Here is an 18,213-nt window from a genome sequence, read left to right on the forward strand (position 1 = left end):
CTAAATGGGACCAGAGACATTAGATAAAGGTGTTGTTTTGCCTTTTTTCCCCTATTAGGATGAATTGGATAGAAGCAGTAGACAAACAGGGCCTTTAATCCAAGTTTACTGCAGTCATGCATGAAATGTCATGCCCGTTACTAGATCCCATGTGGGTTTGTTTCTCTCAAAGAACTGATATGGGGGATGCTGCTTCCACTTAATGTAGCAAACAATTGTGAGAGTTGCACTCTCTGTACTATTTCTGGCGTTTCTGATATCAACAGATGCAAGAGAAATAGAATCCTAAACTCATGACTTGGCCTGAAGTGTAATTGGAGAAAAAGGAAAAAAGTTTTGCTTTTCAGAATATTTATAATTGTAAAGTAAATACATGTTCTGTCAATAATTTGGAATCTGAATAGTGTTACATTTCTTACACCATTGTAACTAGCAATTTGGTAACCTTTACAATTGCAAAAGATTGTAATATGGCCTAAAATCTATTGGTATGAAACTACTGCAAGGTCATAAGACTATAAATTTAGCTACTACGGTATTTTCCAATTAAGGCAATATTAAATTCCAGAGATGCTACACTTATGACTTAGGAGTTTCCATTTCATGAACTGATTTATATTGTCATGAACTGATTTATATTATTGTCTGAATAAAATGCATTTATTGCATACCTCTCATGGTGTAAGCATTCATAAAGAGAGGCGTGCACTGGCTTTTCTTTAGTTGCTTGTGTGGTGGAGGGCCGCTGATGTCCCGTTCTTCTATGTCACAAACAAACATATCTTCGGGCTGTGAGAGAGGTAGAACTACTTAAACTGTGACACTCTTCCCCAAAATAGATTTACTTTTCTTCTGGGGAGATAAGTAGAAAACAGGCCTGCTTTTGGCAGCTTTACATAAACTGTATTTTTGCATTAATAAACTGTTTCTCCATGAGATTAAGCCCAAAGCTTTTTTATTTAAAATCAATTATGCATCATGCCAGAATGTATCTTCCCCCATCTTTTATTCTGCAAATACATTTAATGATCACCATATGGAAACCCAAGTGTCAATCAGTGAGAGGATTCCTATCATCCTTCATTGTATTATCTCCGATGGAGATGTGGAGCAGTGATTCCTACTCCACATTGTTTCTGTTTCGGAGGAGTCCCTAGTATCATAAATCAGCTGGCAGTATTTACTATTCGTCTCCAGCAGTACTTCTGTTTTTATCCTTAAGGGAGAGGAACTGAGATAGACTAAGGCAGTGGTGGGCAACCGGCGGCCCATCAGGGTAATCTGATTGTGGGCTGCAAGACATTTTGCTGACATTGACCATCCGCAAGCACAGCCCCTCGCAGCTCTCAGTGGCCATAGTTCGCCGTTCCCAGCCAATGGGAGCTGCGGGAAGCGGCAGCAAGCACATCCCTGCGGCCTGCTGCTTCCCGCAGCTCCCATTGGCTGGGAACGGCGAACCGCGGCCACTGGGAGCTGGGAGGGGGGACGGGGACGGACATGCCTGCGGATGGTTGTCAGTAAAACGTCTCACGGCCTGCAATCAGATTACCCTGATGGGCCGCATGCGGCCCATGGACTGCAGGTTGCCCACCACTGGGCTACGGTCATCTTGATCTGGGGAAATCCTACCTGCCTACAGAGCAGCCCTAGAGAAAGAAATATTTACATACAAACAAATAAAAATTAGGGCTGTCAAGACATTAAAAAAAATTAATTGCATGATTAACAAAATGAATTGCGATTAATCGCACTGTTAAACAATAAGAGAATACCATTTATTTAAATATTTTTGGATGGTTTCTACATTTCCAAATGTATTGATTTCAATTACAACACAGAATACGAAGTGTACAGTGCTCACTGTATATTTATTTTTGATTACAAGTATTTTCACTATAAAAAATCCCAAAAGAAATAGTATTTTTCAATTCACCTAATACAAGAACTGTAGTGCAATCTCTTTATCATGAAATATATTACAAATTTAGAATTATGTTAAAAAAACACCACCACCTGCATTCAAAAATAAAACAATGTTCAGTTCTAGAGCCTGCAAGTCCACTCACTTTTTGTTCAGCCAATCGCTCAGACAAACAAGTTTGTTTACATTTGCAGGAGATAATGCTGCCTGCTTCTTGTGCACGTCACCTGAAAGTGAGAACTGGCGTTCTCATGGAACTGTTGTAGCCAGTGTTGCAAGATATTTACATGCCAGATGCACTACAGATTCATATGTCCCTTCATGATTCAATCACCATTCCAGGGGACATGCATCCATGCTGATGACGGGTTCTGCTCAATAACAATCCAAATCAGTACGGACCTACGCATGTTCGTTTTCATTATCCGAGTCAGATGCCACCAGCAGAAGGTTGATTTTCTTTTTTGGTGGTTTGGGTTCTTTAGTTTACGCATCGGAGTGTTGCTCTTTTAAGACTTCTGAAAGCATGCTCCACACCTCATCCCTGTCAGATTTTGGAAGGCACTTCTGATTCTTAAACCTTGGGTCAAGTGCTGTATTTATCTTTAGAAATCTCACATTGGTACCTTCTTTGCGTTTTGTGAAATCTGTAGTGAAAGTGTTCTTAAAATGAACAACATGTGCTGGGTCATCATCTGAGACAGCTACAACATGAAATATATGGCAGGATGCAGGTAAAACAGAGCCGGGGACATACAATTCTCCCTCAAGGAGTTCGGTCACAAATTTAACTCACAAATTATTTTTTTTAAATGAGCATCATCAGCATGGAAGCATGCCCTCTGGAATGGTAGCCAAAGCATGAAGAGACATACGAATATTTAGTATATCTGGCACGTAAATAGCTTGCAATGGCTGCTACAAAAGTGCCACACAAATGCCTGTTTTCACTTTCTGGTGACATTGTAAATAAGAAGAGGGCAGCATTATCCCCTGTAAATGTAAACAAACTTGTTTGTCTTAGTGAATGGCTGAACAAGAAGTAGGACTGAGTGGCCCTGTAAGCTCTGAAGTTTTACATTGTTTTGTTTTTGAGTGCAGTTATGTAACAAAAAAAAAAAAATAAAAAAAAAATCTACATTTGTAAGTTGCACTGTCACCAGAAAGAAATTGCACTATGGTACTTGTATGAGGTGAACTGAAAAATACTATTTCTTTGGTTATAATTTTTACAGTGCAAATATTTGTAATAAAAAATAATATACACTGATTTCAGTTACAACACAGAATACAATATATATATAAATATTTAATACATTTCAATTGGTATTCTATTGATAACAGTGCAATTAAAATTGCGATTAATAGTGATTAATTTTTTTAATTGCTATTCATTTTTTTGAGTTAATCACGTAAATTGACTGAGATTAATCGACAGACCTAATAAAAATATTTAGAACAGAAGCTTTAACACACAGTTACCCAATTGCATGTATACATTATTAACTAAAACTGTAGCAAACTAGCTGAATGTTGGGTTGTTGCAGAACAAATCTGGGGCTGAAGTAGATTTCAGATATCATGGTCAGTACTAATTTAAGGACAAGAAAACTCAAAAGGAGTAACCTACTTACGTCACTGAAGAAGTACTGAATTGCTGTCTGAGATCACAGAATACTAGGAGAAATCATCAGTGGTCTCAAGAAGGTAGTCAGTAATAATAAGGTGTTTCAGACTTCATAACAAGAAAAAAACCCAAACTGCTTTGAAAGAACACTCAGAATAAATAGCTCACTAAAAGTAATTTTGTTACTTTTCAGGGATGAGTTCTGAGGTAAAAAAACAAAGTTTTACATACCTGAATTCTTTCCTTTTGGACTCCTGATGGCGCAATGTAGATTTCATCTCTAGGAAAACATATAGAATTTAGCTCCATGTATAACAGTGGTTCTCAAAGCCGGTCCGCCGCTTGTTCAGGGAAAGCCCCTGGTGGGTAGGACAGGTTTGTTTACCTGCCGCGTCTGCAGGTTCGGCCAATCGCGGCTCCCACTGGCCGCGGTTCACAGCTCCAGGCCAATGGGGCTGCGGGAAGCGGCGCGGTCCAAAGGATGAGCTGGCCGCCCTTCCCGCAGCCCCCATTGGCCTGGAGTGGCGAACCGCGGCCAGTGGGAGCCATGATCAGCCGAAACTGCGGACGAGGCAGGTAAACAAACTGGTCCGGTCTGGCCCGCCGGGGGCTTTCCCTGAACAAGCGGCGGACCGGCTTTGAGAACCACTGATGTATAAGATATAGAATTTAAAGTATATATAATTTGCTAGCGCCATTTTAGTACTCTACCCTTTATTGATAAAGAATTAACTTACACAGCACATGATTATGCAACCACACTTGTCCTCCCACACATTCACATACAGATGGTTTTCAATATGCAACACTGATCTTACTAGAACAGTTGGAAGCTCTGAGAATATCCAAGACGTAAATAGTTCTTTCAAACTGCCTACAGATTTAACTGAGTATATTTGTATCACCGAAGAGAAAAAAAAACCACACCCCACATTAGTTGGAATTGAAGGAAACAGAAGGGAATTTGCAAGTAGACACTGAGTGATGCAAGAAAAAACAGGGCCAAACCTATCATTTATAGCTTAATATCAATTAGCTATTAGAGTATGTAATCACCTTTAGTTACTGGGAAATACACTTATCTATGTGGTAACCATTAAATTGTATTATATATGTTTTAATGTATGAATAAATATACAGTATTTAATTCACACAGAAGAAAACATTGAACAATTCAATAAACTGAACAATTTATGTTCAAGTGGAAATACCTAAAGCTTGCAAGCCTTATGTGAATGAAGAATTTCAGCATCTTTACATAAATTAAAATTATTTAAAAATAGGGTGTGAAATATTTTCAGTAAAGGCAATAAAAAGGATAATATTTGTAATCACTATTCATCTTCAAAGGTCTTATTTTAAAATCTATAGAGACACCTAGTGAACAATTAGTAAATCTACAGATAAATTTCCAGAAATTTCAGCACAAAGACTCTGTTAGTTTCCTAAGGAAAACATGGAGTTCATATTTATGGACAAGACAGAGTCCTTTGAATAAGATATAACCTTCAAGATAGTATACTTATCTTGACAAAACACATGATATCTGAGATACAAAAAAATGTGGTTTTAATGGATTAACTATTTGCAGTACGAATGTATTAATACTAATGAATTTAATCATTGATACTTGGTGCCATTCTATGAGCAAGATAACTAATGTGGCAGAGCTCCGACCTTGTCTCAGTGGGTCCCGTGCTTCCTGGCGGATTACGCTAGCCTCAGAGGCTCACTGTGACCCTCTATGTAGCCCTTCTCCCTCTAGGGGCAAGGGTCACAGCCTACTGAGCCATTTTCATCATAAGCCAGCAAGGAGATTGGTGAGAGAACTCCCATAGTCTCTGTTGTCCCTATGGGCTTGTTCCAGAACAGTTTAGCCTCCTGTCCTGACAGGGGCCTGTCTTCCCCTCTTAGGAGGTGTTTCTGTAGTGTCAAGTTCGGGGGAACCCGGGCCCGACCTCTACTCCCGGTTCCAGCCCAGGGACCCTAATGGCAGCAGCTGACCTTTTACTGCCACAGTTGCTACATTTCCCTGGGCCGCTTCCCCACAGCTCTCCCGCTTCTCTCTCTCAACACCTTCTTCACCCTTACCATAGGGCTCCCTTTCTAGTGGCTTGAGGGTATCTTCATTACCCAGCCCTTCAGCTGCACTTCCACTCCCCTGGCCTGACTGGAGTGAGCCCTTTTATAGTATCAGAGGGGCTGTAATTAGAGTCAAGTGTTCACATTAGCTTAACAGCCTCACCTGACTCTTTGCAGGTTAATTGGAGTCAGGTGTTCTCATTAGCCTACTGACTTCAATTAACTCTTTGCAGGCTAATTGGAGTCACGTGTCCACCCTAGCCTGGAGCAGCCCCTTCTCTGGTCAGTCAGGGAACAGAAAACTGCTTATCCAGTGGCCAGTATATCTGCCTTCTACTACTCTGCTGTACCCAACTGGCCTGGGTCTATCACACTACGAAAGTAGTATGTTAAGCAATTGATTACTATTTGATTGCTACTGAAACAAAGAGACGTCCCTCCTTTCTAAAAGAAAAATGACTTGTTTTAAAATTAAATGTTTAATGAAGAGCTGACAATAGAATATAGTATTTGAAATGTAGGACAGTTGATCAAGAGTCATAGAACAATTTTCCAATTCAGTGCCCTACATCCGAACTAGTGCAATTATTCTAAATCATTCATGAGATTCCACCAGTGAGTAATGATGATGAAAACTTGTTTCTCTCACCAACAGAAACTGGTCCAATAAAAGGTATTACCTCACCCCCCTTGTCTCAAACAGAAAATGAGGCAGAGAGGTTAAGTGACCTGTCCAAGGCAACAAAGGTAGTCAATGTCAGCACACACATTAGAACTAAGGACAGTTCTAAATGGCTCTAACTGTGCTCAGACTAATACACCATTCCACCCTGTAAAAAACTTCAGAGGATATAGCAGTCTTTTGAGCTGCTTAACCTCACACTTTTAAAATCAATGTCCTCTACTTCAGATAAGATGCTTGAAAAGCAACATAGTTGCATGCACGTGGTGAGGCGAGGGGTACTGACAAGTCTCAGTGTTTCACTACTTTGTGACTTCAGATCACATTTATCTTGCACTAACGGTGCATCTGTGGTGTAATTATGACTAAGGCTCCGTGTTTGTCATGGAGGTCATGGAAGACTTTCTGTGACTTCTGCAGCAGCCTTGTGTGGCTGGCCCAGGAGCCACCTGAGCAGCTTGGGCAGCCCCTGGGTCAGTTGCACTAGCTGCTGCTGCGGCAGTCTCGGGGCCCTCCTGCCCTGCAGCATCAGGAGTTTGGGTGTGTGGGGGCTCAGGGCTTGGGGCCGCTGCTTACCTGGGTGGGGGACTCCTCTCCCTCAGCTCCTAGCTCCACTTGCTGCCTCTGCCCCCAGGCACTGCCCCGGCAGCTCCCATTGGCCATGGTTCCCAGCCAATGGGAGCTGCAGAACTGGGGCTTGGGGCCTGTCTCGGGATGGAGTGGAGACAGCACGTGGAGCTGAGGCCACTGCTTCCCAGGAACTGGGTAGGGAGCCTGCCCCAGCCCCACTAACCCTCCCCAGCACCCATGCCCCTTCCCCCCGCCAGGCCATGACTCCTCCCCCACAACACCCTCCCGGGCCATGAGTTGCCCCGCCCAAGCACCCACTCCCCCACTTCCCCAGCACCCACGGCACCTCCCGAGTCCGCCCCCAGTTTTAGTCAGGGGTATTTTTAGTAAAAGTCATGGACAGGTCACGGGTCCGCGAATTTTTGTTTACTGCCCATGACCTGTCCATGACTTTTACTAAGAATACCCATGACTAAAACTTAGCCTTAATTATGACTACGGTTCCTTTCTTTCAATGGCCACTAAGAGGAGCTCTGCGTCCATTAATAACATCAAATTTATCAAGCTGACTAGATAGTGGTACATTTCTTGCAAAATTATACAGCAAAAAGTGGTTCCTACTACAAGTCATCTTATCTTCTTGTTGCCTGACCTGCCTAAATTATCTCCCATTAATACATCTTCAGGATTTATCTGAATACAAGAATTATTCCTTTCTTCTCAGAGACCAAGAATGTTATCTCTGCAACATATCTTTGTCTAATGCCTCACTCCTGAATTTCAGCCATCCTTCATGAATTGTGGTGCACTCACCGCTTATTCAACTGACCCATCATCTGTATAGTTATCGCTTTCAAAACCCCCACTTACCCATGTTTCAAGCTGATTCCTCCACCAGTTCCTGTGACCCATCCTAAATGATAAAACTGCTTACAGAGCTCCGGGATCAGATTTCTTGGATGTAACTTGTCCTTAAAAAAAAAAAAAAAAAAGTAATTGTCCACTTATAAATGTTGGAATCAATTGCATGAGATATCTGATTCACACAGAAGAACTTCAAAATCAAAAAAAAATCTCACTGGTGCCTGAACTAAAGACTGACAGTATGTTTGTATGCTGCCCTGGACATTTTATGTGGGCCACATTAGAAAAACAAAAAAAATCAGATGGCATTCATAGTTGAAAGGCCTGGTCCAAAGCTCAGGACAGTCAATGAACTTTAGATCGATCCCACCAAGATTAGCGAGAAAAGAGAAAGATTAGGTCATCTAGTCCATCCACTGACCTTTGCCAATACAGGATAACTATCCTTATGATCACAAAGTAGCATAATTTTTCTTATTTCTCCTTCCATGCCCTAAATACATTTGCCCATCCTTAGTGTTTACATCCTTCAAATGTTTTGAAGGCAGTTAATTCCTCCCCTTGTGAAATTACACATAGGCTAACTTCCTGTGCATCTATCCCACCATAATCACTACCCCAAACTTACATTGTAAATTCATATCACATGACTGAAGAGCTTCCACTGAGTGCCAAATAAAGGAACGTTTTCCATCATCTCTAGGAATAAGTGTAGGACCTGCTTTTAGAAGTCTGTGTGATACATACTTCCTCCTCTTGAATGTTTTTTGTGTAGGGTTATTTTGCAAGATTTTAATTTGAATTACAATAACAAAATTCCTAATTTTATTAATGGGATATATCTACTATGATTATGAATATGTATGGATCATACTGTATAAGTTTTAGATCTGTTTTATTTTCTTTTTAATTAGCATTTAAATAATATCAAAAGAGGAAGGCTCACCTCACCAGATCACTTGACTAGCTTCACATTCCTACCATTTTACGATGTGAGAATGCCTCAGATGCTGTTTAGCTATCATCTTAATTGCTCCATTTTAATATTTCTTTCAGAGAAAACATTATTCAATTTAATATAATCACTAATTTTATAAACACAATGGAATATTAAATAAAAAAAAGTATATATAGTTCCTGAAGGTGAGTACAGTGTCACAGACTCATTCATAGTTCATCTGGGATTTTTGCAGCTCAGCTTTGCTTTACTGTTTAAATATCAGACATACTAAAGGGAGCACTGGTCGAGCGCTGCATAAAACTAAAAAACACAGGGAAGAAGTATACTAAGTAACAGCACTCAGAAAATGAATACTATTATGTATCCAACGTTAGGGAAGTTGTTGAAATGTCTTATTAGTATTTACAACATTAATGGATTTTACATACTACATGGAAATGCAGCTATTTCTGGGCTAGAGAGCCGCAATTTATAAATGCACAATAGATGTTTAATTTTACTTTGTTTATGACAAGAAAACTGTTCAAACTTTTATATTTTTGTTTGAAAGACCTAAATACACACTTTGATCTCCAACTTGTAACACAGTAACACATACTTCAGAATCACTGGTTCCTGAAGCTTCTACCTTTGAAGACTTGTCACTAACTTCACAGGCTATTGCTGCCTGTTCTGATTTCGCTACTCTTCCTGTAGAATCTCTTTTCATGAAAAGTATCATTTACTGATTAATTTTGGATTCTGTAACTCATTCTTTAGTTCACCTAGGAAAAAGGGGATAGTGATTGGGAACCCAAGACATTCCCATGTATCTGACACCAAAGCTAGTTTTGCAAACCAGATGCTTTGGTCTTGTTGCTTACAACTCTATGGAGCCAATAACATTCACCCTTAGAAACTGGTTTTCCCCTTCCTGATGTAGAAAGTTTGATTTCTCAAGCACAAAAGATAGACAATATTTTACATTTATCTAAAACCAATAAAATACTATGTACAAGAATATCTGAAAAACACACCTTTAAGAAAGGTAATATTTTTCTACAAGGGAAACCTGAAACTGAAAATTCCCTAAATACTTTCATCTGCAGTATCATTTAGTTTCACTGAGCTGAAAATGTAAGTAACTCATTTTTGGTTCTCCCCTGATGGAAAAAGCTATATTAAATACATTTTAATTAAACAGTCAAATCTATTTCCCAAATACTTATGCTGTTTAACAATGCCATGATCCTGCAAAAACTCATGCACATACTTAATTTTACCACTACAAAGCAAGTGTATGTTTGCATAATATGAGCCTTAGTTTTGATAGCACACTAGTGTATATAAAATTATAAGTCAAATTTGATTTTAATAATTCTGTCACCCTCCAGACACATAATACAATTCCCAGAGCCTCTTCCTTTTTTAAACTTCATTCACAATACACTATTAAAAGTGTCTAACCTATGTACTACGTTCCTATTTTTTCTTTCAACTTCAAAGAAAACTTGTCTCCTTACTAATTTGATTAAAAATAACATGCCATTACACTTGAGTGCATAAACACGTTAAACAGGTTTCATATATGCCTGTTATGTAATATGAGTTTATATATGTGTATAAATTGTATATGATGATGACACTATTTCTAGGTGCACCATATTCTCTCTGGTTGGTAGGGAGCCTGTCATAAATGCTGTGACCACAACAATACAATTGTTTCCTTTAGTTTTAACATCACTGGAAAAATTGAGATGAATTAAAAAAAAAAGTTCACATTCAGCAATATATTTTTTTTTTAAATCAAGAAGATTAAGAAATTCCCAACATTTTCCCACAGAATTCCAGGGTTACAAAAAACAAAAAACACCCCTCCTGTATTTTTCCAGGATCAGCAAATGCTCTATTTATGAAAGCATCTGGTTTCATCACATAGCCATGAAGATCAACTATGGTATTTTAAATCAAATACAACAGTGTTTCCAATTTTTAAAAATTAAATGGTTATATAGATTTAACATTGTAATCCTCTCCCATAACAGACAATGGCTGTATTCTTCATATGAACCTTAGCTGTGAACATGTTTAAAAGGCACTTGGAGATTCAACAGACATAATCCAGGATTAGTTTTTGATAAATCTGGGCTAGCTATCATTTGTACAACAGATATAAATTGAAACACAGTCATCACTGTTCTGCTGTGGCTTATTATCTTTTGAAAACAACATTGACTGTGTTTTGTCGTCAAGTGAAGCAAGACAGTTAAGAAAAGCAGCTTGTTAAAATGCACAACAGAAACTACAAGATTTTAAACTATATAATTATAATACATTTTAACTGAGTGAGTCCGTGTATAAGAATCCTAAGCATTTATATTTACATTGCTGAAAAATAAATCTGACAATTAAAATTAAATCAGTTTTAAAAATCTAAATTGTCATTAGTAACAGTTAAAATACAGTTTTAATAGGAGTTTTATACTGAGATTGCTATTGATTTGTCATTCTTCATTTTTCACACTCAGGCAGATGCCAAGTAAACACACATTAGACTAGATACTCAGTTGATGTATATCAACACAAGTCTACTGAAGCCAATGGAGTAACTTGAGTAAGGTGATCTCTTTTGGACCAACTTCTGTTGGTGAGAGAGAGAATCTTTTGAGCCTACTCAGAGCTTTTCTTCAGGTCTGGGAATCTTACTTAACTGTTTCAGAGTAGCAGCCGTGTTAGTCTGTATTTGCAAAAAGAAAAAGGAGTACTTGTGGCACCTTAGAGACTAACCAATTTATCTGAACATAAGCTTTCATGAGCTACAGCTCGCTTCATCGGATGCATCCGATGAAGCGAGCTGTAGCTCATGAAAGCTTATGTTCAGATAAATTGGTTAGTCTCTAAGGTGCCACAAGTACTCCTTTTCTTTTTACTTAACTGTGACACTCTGAGTAAGTTTCCTGGACCTGCAGAAGTGCTCTGTGTAAGCTCAAAAGCTTGTCTTTATCACCAACAGAAGTTGGTCCAATAAACGATATTACCTCACCCACTTTGTCTCTCTGGGAATTGGATGCTTTATTAAAGTTATTTTTTTTAAAAGCCAATAGAGTCTAAGGTGTCAAGGAAAATTAGTTTTTTTCATGTGACTGCAACCATTTGTACTACATTAGGGTCTCAAAATGTGTTAAATTATTTTTATATTGCAATATAAGGTAATTTGTTTAATAAGTTTAATAAATTTCATTAAGTTTAATAAGTCCATTAGTATGATTTTTGAAGACAGTTTTCAATAGCTTTACGATCCAAAATACAGTGGCCCACCAATGCTATTTTAGGACTCTAGGGTGAATATCCATATGTATTAAATATGTGTCTTCCCTTGACAAAATCTTAGGGACAATATGTATATTTCCCTTAGAAACAAGTGCAATGAACCAGACATATGCAGAAGAAATCATACAGCTGATATTTCACAGTAGCTGTTTCTAAAGGCACCAGATCCTTGCAGTAAATCACCACAAGTCTTCTTTGGATAGCTACAATACTTTAAAGCAAGTTTAATTTAGTAAAAGCAGCTATTGACATACATAATCTAAATGAAATTAAAAATATAGATAAATTTATCCAAGATAGATTTATTTGTCCCAAAGATAGATTTCTTTGTTTGTCCCAAAACAGGATTTGTTCTAGTTGCTCTTATCTATGAGAATTATTTGAACATTTAAGATTGATAAAATGATTATAAAACTAAAGTTGACTAAAACACACCTTGGTGCATTATGACTAAGGCTACAATTTAGTCACAGAGGTCACAGAATCTGTAACTTCCAGCGACCTCTGTGACTTCAGCCTGAGGTGGTTGGGAGCTGCCGGGTCCCCTGCCGCTCATGGAGCTGAGGGGTACCCTTGCCATCTCTGGAAACACCAGGAGCGCCAAGCTGCCATGGGTGGTGGGGTACCCCCGAGCTCACGGCCATGGAACCCCCAGAGATCCTGGCTGCTACTAGTGGCGGGGGAATCCCCTGAGCTCCTGGCCACTGCGGGGGAACCCCTGAGCTCCTGGCTGCTGCAGTGGGGGCTCCTGAAGCTGGTGGGGGAATCTCCAGTCGCCATGAGCCGGAGGAGCCCCCAGAACTGCAGGCAGCAGGGGTTCCCTGCAGCAGCTGCAGGCAGCTCCTAGCCTCTGCACAGCTGCCTACTTCAGGCAGTGTGGGGACCGGCAAATCCCCATTTTTTCACAGGTATTTTCAGGAAAAGTCACGGACAGGTCATGGCTTCCATGAATTTTTCTTTTTTGCCTGTGATCTGTCCATGACTTTTACTAAAAATATCTGTGACAAAATCTTAGTCTTAGTTATGGCCCTTATTTAACTACTATGAATGCACCACATCAGGCTTTCATTTTGACAGATCTTGAGTTGGGGTAGGTCAATCAATACTTGATGGGTGACCGCCAGAGAAATCTCAGCTGCTGCAGGAAAGTGTCAGGCAACTCACTCTTCCCTCCCAGTCAGTACCAATTCAGTGACAGAATGATATTATTGAGGTGTTCCCTGCTGTTGCTCATGCAACCTTTTAGCTAGTAGAACAGAGGTCCTTGAGTAATTAAAAGATTCCATTGCCATTTCAGAAGAGTTAGGAATGTTTGCTCCTTCCTGTGCCCTCACCTAATTCCAGCGCAAGTGATCACACCACGCCGAACTACGATAGTTGTCAAGTATGTAAAAGACTGTTACAAAGAGGAGGGAGAAGAATTGTTCTCCTAAACCTCTGAGAATAGGACAAGACTCAATGGACTTAAATTGCAGCAAGGGAGGTTTAGGTTGCTACCTCAAGTAGCAGTTTTTTACAATCTATACTTATCAATAACTGCTACATATAGCACATTCCTACACACACACACACACACACTATAGTGCAAGAAACTGCTCCCTGTAGGCATTTGCTACACCAGGTAGCAGTTTTACAAAACAGCAGTTTCTTACACTCCGCTACGTATCAGTAACTGCTACCAGTAGCACATTCCTGTGGAGAGCAGTTTAATACACTACAGGCTGCATGTCACTGAGGGATAAAACCACTCCCGATGCCATTTATAAAGTGGCCTGGGAGCCTCCCAGCTCAAGAGCTGGGTCCCGCAGAGCGCTGAGCTTTCGGGCCCTGAGCCACCTGAGCGCTTCCGCGCACGCGGCCAAGCCGGGCCCCGCGCGGAGGCCCCCGGCCCTCAGATGCCGAGGCCCCGCCGCCTACCTGCGGCGCATCCCCGGCCACGCAACCGCCTCCGCGCTGACAGCCGAAGCCGCCCCCCGCCGCAGCCATGGCGCTGTCTGGACACACGGAGCCAGCCAGCGCCGGGGAGGACCCCGGGTCCTTCCTCGCCCTCGGCGCAGGCAGGGACTCGGCTGCGGGGAGCCCAGGGTCCCCGCTCAGGCGGGGAGGGGGCAGCCCCAGGGCGGGATTGTCCCCGCCGCTTGCTGGGGCGGCGCCGTGAGTCAGGTGCAGTCGGATCCCCGCCGGGACAAGGGGGCGCCTCGCCCGCCAGCCCGAACCCCGCCCCCCGGGCCATGCCCCAGGCTGAGGCCGGCTCGGCCCGACGCAGAGCGGGGGGCGAGACGCTTCCTTCTCCAGCGGCCAACACGCCGGCGAGGGGAGAGAAAAGACCCGTGGCCGGAGTATCTGTCTGGGCGTAACCCCCAGCGGGGGCCTGACCTAGGCGGAGACCGGGGTGATGAGCCCGGGCACCGGTGCCCGGTGATGTGGAGGCAGCTGGCACCTGGGTACGCAAGAAGGAGGCGGCAGAAGGAGCCTCACGTTGTGTATCCCGGCTGGCAGGCGCAGGCCCCGGTCTGTCCTGTCCAGCCGTTGTGTCTCGTCTTAGACCCAGCTCCTGAGCTCTCCTGGGCAGGATCCTCCGCGGACCCCTCTTCGTGCGGTGGGGCCACGGCGCAAAGTACCAACCACGGTGGCCAACGCTTGTGACTGTACCATGGGTTTCGCTTTAAATGCCCGGCTTCTGGAGTTAGGAGTGAATCTCGCTTGTCATTAAAAAAAAAAAAAAGTTTTGTCACGGCGAAGGACAGCTTGGGCAAGGGATCCAAGGGAACCCCCACGGCTCATACACCGGATAGCAAACAAACCCCAATTTTCTTATTAAAAAAACACAGTCTTTCTAAGTAATCACAGTATTTTGGGGCTCTGACTGATGATTTTTGAACGCTCAGGTTTGGCAATACTGAAACAAGACGGGTATTATGGGGAAATCAAATCCTACACTCCACCTGAAGCCCTGCCCTAGCCAGGTGCTCGACACAAATGACAACGCTTCTCTGGCTTGCATCGATGAGAACGGGTTTTGAATTGAAGTGTGTGTCTTTGGGCAGGGAGGTAGCCAGTCCTGCTCCCTCTGTAGGCGGGGTAGCGGGTTCCACCATACCGGAGCACACAATAGCCCTGGCTGCAAGGGGGTGCTTATCTCTGTTGAGACAATTAGGGGAGGGACAGCTGTTGTATGTGGGGGGGGGCGGGTATCTTTTTGTCTCAGGCAGTGAGTTGGACAGCCCTAGCCTTGGGTGGGAGGAGAGCAAGATGGCAGCCTCCTTGTGGCTGAGCTGCCGCAGCAGAGGGATGGTCAAACTACTCTTGGGTGGGAAACTAGTCGCGGGGGCTTGTGCTTCTCTCCGCCTTGGAGGCGGCTGGAGGCTTCTGCACAGGAGCCACGAGCTGCTGGGTGAGTATTTGGCCTCAGTCACAAACAGGTAGTTCTTAGTTGGCTGCCTGTGCTGCAGCTGTGTGGAGGACAGCACTGACTTCCAGGGGCAAGGAAAGGGGATGGTAATGACAGAGGCCAGGTGTCTGCGAGGAGCTTGTGGTTAGGGCAGAGTATCTCTGCAAGCTGGGTATGGTGGTGAGTAGGTGATCTGGACAGAGGAGAGGGTCCATGGGATACCTGCTGAAGTGAGTGGGCAGTAATGTTGGGGTGTGAAGGGTTGGCGTGGGGGAGAAGCAGAGTGGACTTCATGATTAGCCAGTGGAAGAGAATGAAGGGGGTGGATAGCGATGCTCTGTTTGGCCAGTGGAAATAGGATGAGGGATGTAAGGCCTGGGAAGAAAGGAAGACGGTGGTGTGGCACCAAGCTTGGTGTCTAGAGGACAAAGTATATGGCAAACGGGTTTAGACTATTTTCTAATGATAGTTGTGGCTGCTTTTGAGTTGAGTGGCTAAAGAATACTGAGAACTGTCTTCAAGAACTAAAGCTGTACTTTCTCAAAGTCCTCTAACTCCCAAATTCCTTCTGTGATTTACCTCCATCCATTTTTCTGCTCCTGGCTCCTGACAAAAAAAATCCTTTAGTGTGAGATTAAGTCTGAAAATCTGTAAAACAAAAGAAAGTATTCTGTGCAAGTTACAGGGTCAAATGTAGGACTAAAAATGGAAGCAACCTTTCATCCTGAAAGGAGGATTCCTGACTCCAGAATTTGCTCTCTGTCTCTTTGAGCCAGAGTTTGGTCTTCAGCTAAAATGAACATCTTTTAAACTTGGTAGTAGTTATTGGGAAGTTTTCTAGCAGTACTGCAGGAGGAGGAGTCTGTTGATTAGAGATGACATTGGTTGAAAAGTTTTGAATGAAATTTTTCATCTTTATGAACTGAAAATGTTTGCAAAATTGTCAATGTTATTGAAATATTTTGGGTTTTGCTAAACTTTTCACAAATTTTTATGGAAAATGACCATTTCAATAAAAACAGTGAAATTTTGCCAAAAAATGGTGCCTTCAGACCACCGTGAAGCTGAAACAACTTCAGAATTTCTAAATATTTTGTTATTTAAACTCTCCTCCCCCAAATTCTGAAACATTGGAGTTGCTGCTTGTGACTCCTTAATTAGTTCTCAAAATTCCGGTAAGCATAGGTACCGGGTTTTTTTTAACAGGATACCTATTTTTTTTAAAATATCTGTTCAGTGAGACATCTAATGAACTGAGCACTCTGATCAGAAAAGGACAAATGAAGTGAAAATCATTAAGTGATCAGGGAATAAAGGGGATGGGTGGAATAACGGACAAAGTGGAAAGGAATTGAGACAGCGGTGATGGGGGCTGCTTATTTAAATAGGAGTGGAAGTAGAGTGGGAGAGTCACAGCGAAGCCACTTGGAGCTTTTTAGATCTATGAATTTAATTTCACTTATTTCTGATTATCCCTATAGACTTTATTCTACAGTCCTTACCTAGGCAAAACTTCAGTTCACTGTGTTTTGCCTGATTAAGGATTCCTGCTTCTAGTCCTACTTGCTATATTGCTTGCCTCAATGACAGCATTTAATTTTTTGTTGTGAGGGTGGGAGGGGGGTAATGCATGTTTCTGTTGAGGTTTGAAGCTTTTTTCTGACATCTCTCATTTTCTGGGGTGTATGTCTGTAAATTCTGTAGTAAAATGAACAATTTTTAATTTCAAACCACATGCAAGGATTTTCTTAAATAAGAGCTCAGATTAATATATAATTTTCAAATTGCATTTTAAAATAGCTGACAAGTCTTTCTACCTTTGTCTTTTTTCACTTCCAGGACCTGTGTTTTGCACTTACAATAGCACCTTTCATCAAAGGATCTCAAAACTCTGTCATTTATAGAACTCAATTTTAGATTAAATCTCATATTCTCTTGTGATAAGGATAAGTAGGAATATCCCTATTTTACAGCTTTGTTGAGACACTGGAGCAATGAAGCACAGAGGAAACACAGTAATTTGCCTGGTGTCCCATACCAAGTTATTAGTAGAACAAAAACAGGGCCACGACTCCCATTCCCTTGCTCTAACTGTTCTAAAATCAGCTCATGTTCTTGCCACCAGTGAGTGGATTATTTTTTAATACAGTGAAAATTACTAAAACAAGACGGAGTATTTATTTCTCTTCTGGACTGTTCTGTCAGAGTTCTCTGTCATCAGTTTCTGCAGAATGCAAGTTTTCATTTAAAAAAAAATTATTAGGTTTCTATCACTTACGGTTGCAAAGGTAGTATTCCTGTCTACTTGATTCTACATGTGTACAGCTTTTCTGCTGCTTCTCAAGTAGCAGCAGAGAAAATTTGATAAGACTCTGGTATGTTTTGGGGAGGGTCAGTGGTAAAACTGACAAGAATCATGTCACTTTCACTCTGATACTTAGGAAAGTTAGGAGCCACTCTACTGGCAGGTAATGGGACTATTCACTGGCAAGGAAGACCCAAAAATAGACTGTGGGGAAGAAGAGAATTCTGTATATAAGATGGAAGAAAGACTTTCAAATTTATGACACACCTACTAGCCAGAAAATGATGAGAAGGAACCCCAAGGAGGGTCAAGAGGCAGTACTTTGATGGGCTATATTCCTCCCCCTTCCCAGGAACTATGAGTTTCTTACCAGGATGTTATTTCTCAACCTCATTGGTAGTGTCCTTCTCTCACCTGGTATATCAGTCTCTGGTTAGTAGATGTATTGGATGCGTTTCAAGCCTGGGTGAGTTTTTATACTTATAAAAATACACTATAACC

General features: G+C 41.6%; 2 protein-coding genes across 6 annotated transcripts in view; one reads left to right on the forward strand and one right to left on the reverse strand.

Moving 5' to 3' along the window:
- Positions 1-14,275, reverse strand: part of APIP (APAF1 interacting protein) — an 82,010-nt gene extending 67,735 nt beyond the window's left edge. For all 3 annotated transcript variants that reach the window (XR_012159390.1, XR_012159389.1, XM_073347940.1), the window contains exons 1-4: positions 13,934-14,275; positions 7,753-7,853; positions 3,780-3,828; positions 672-789 (exon numbers count right to left, since the gene is read on the reverse strand). Coding sequence is in view for 1 of the 3 variants with exons in the window: in XM_073347940.1 (XP_073204041.1) it covers positions 672-789; positions 3,780-3,828; positions 7,753-7,853; positions 13,934-14,002 (337 nt within the window). In the remaining 2 variants the exon portion in view is untranslated. The remainder of the gene's footprint in view (positions 1-671; positions 790-3,779; positions 3,829-7,752; positions 7,854-13,933) is intronic.
- Positions 14,053-18,213, forward strand: part of PDHX (pyruvate dehydrogenase complex component X) — a 97,965-nt gene continuing 93,804 nt past the window's right edge. Inside the window, exons 1-2 of one of the 3 annotated variants that reach the window (XM_073347928.1) lie at positions 14,053-14,460; positions 17,849-18,178. In XM_073347928.1, the coding sequence (XP_073204029.1) occupies positions 18,070-18,178 (109 nt within the window). In that variant the 5' untranslated portion in view covers positions 14,053-14,460; positions 17,849-18,069. The other 2 variants (XM_073347930.1, XM_073347927.1) reach the window with 2 other exon arrangements.

This window comes from Lepidochelys kempii, chromosome 6 (assembly GCF_965140265.1).
Source record: "Lepidochelys kempii isolate rLepKem1 chromosome 6, rLepKem1.hap2, whole genome shotgun sequence".
Taxonomy (NCBI): Eukaryota; Metazoa; Chordata; order Testudines; family Cheloniidae; genus Lepidochelys; species Lepidochelys kempii.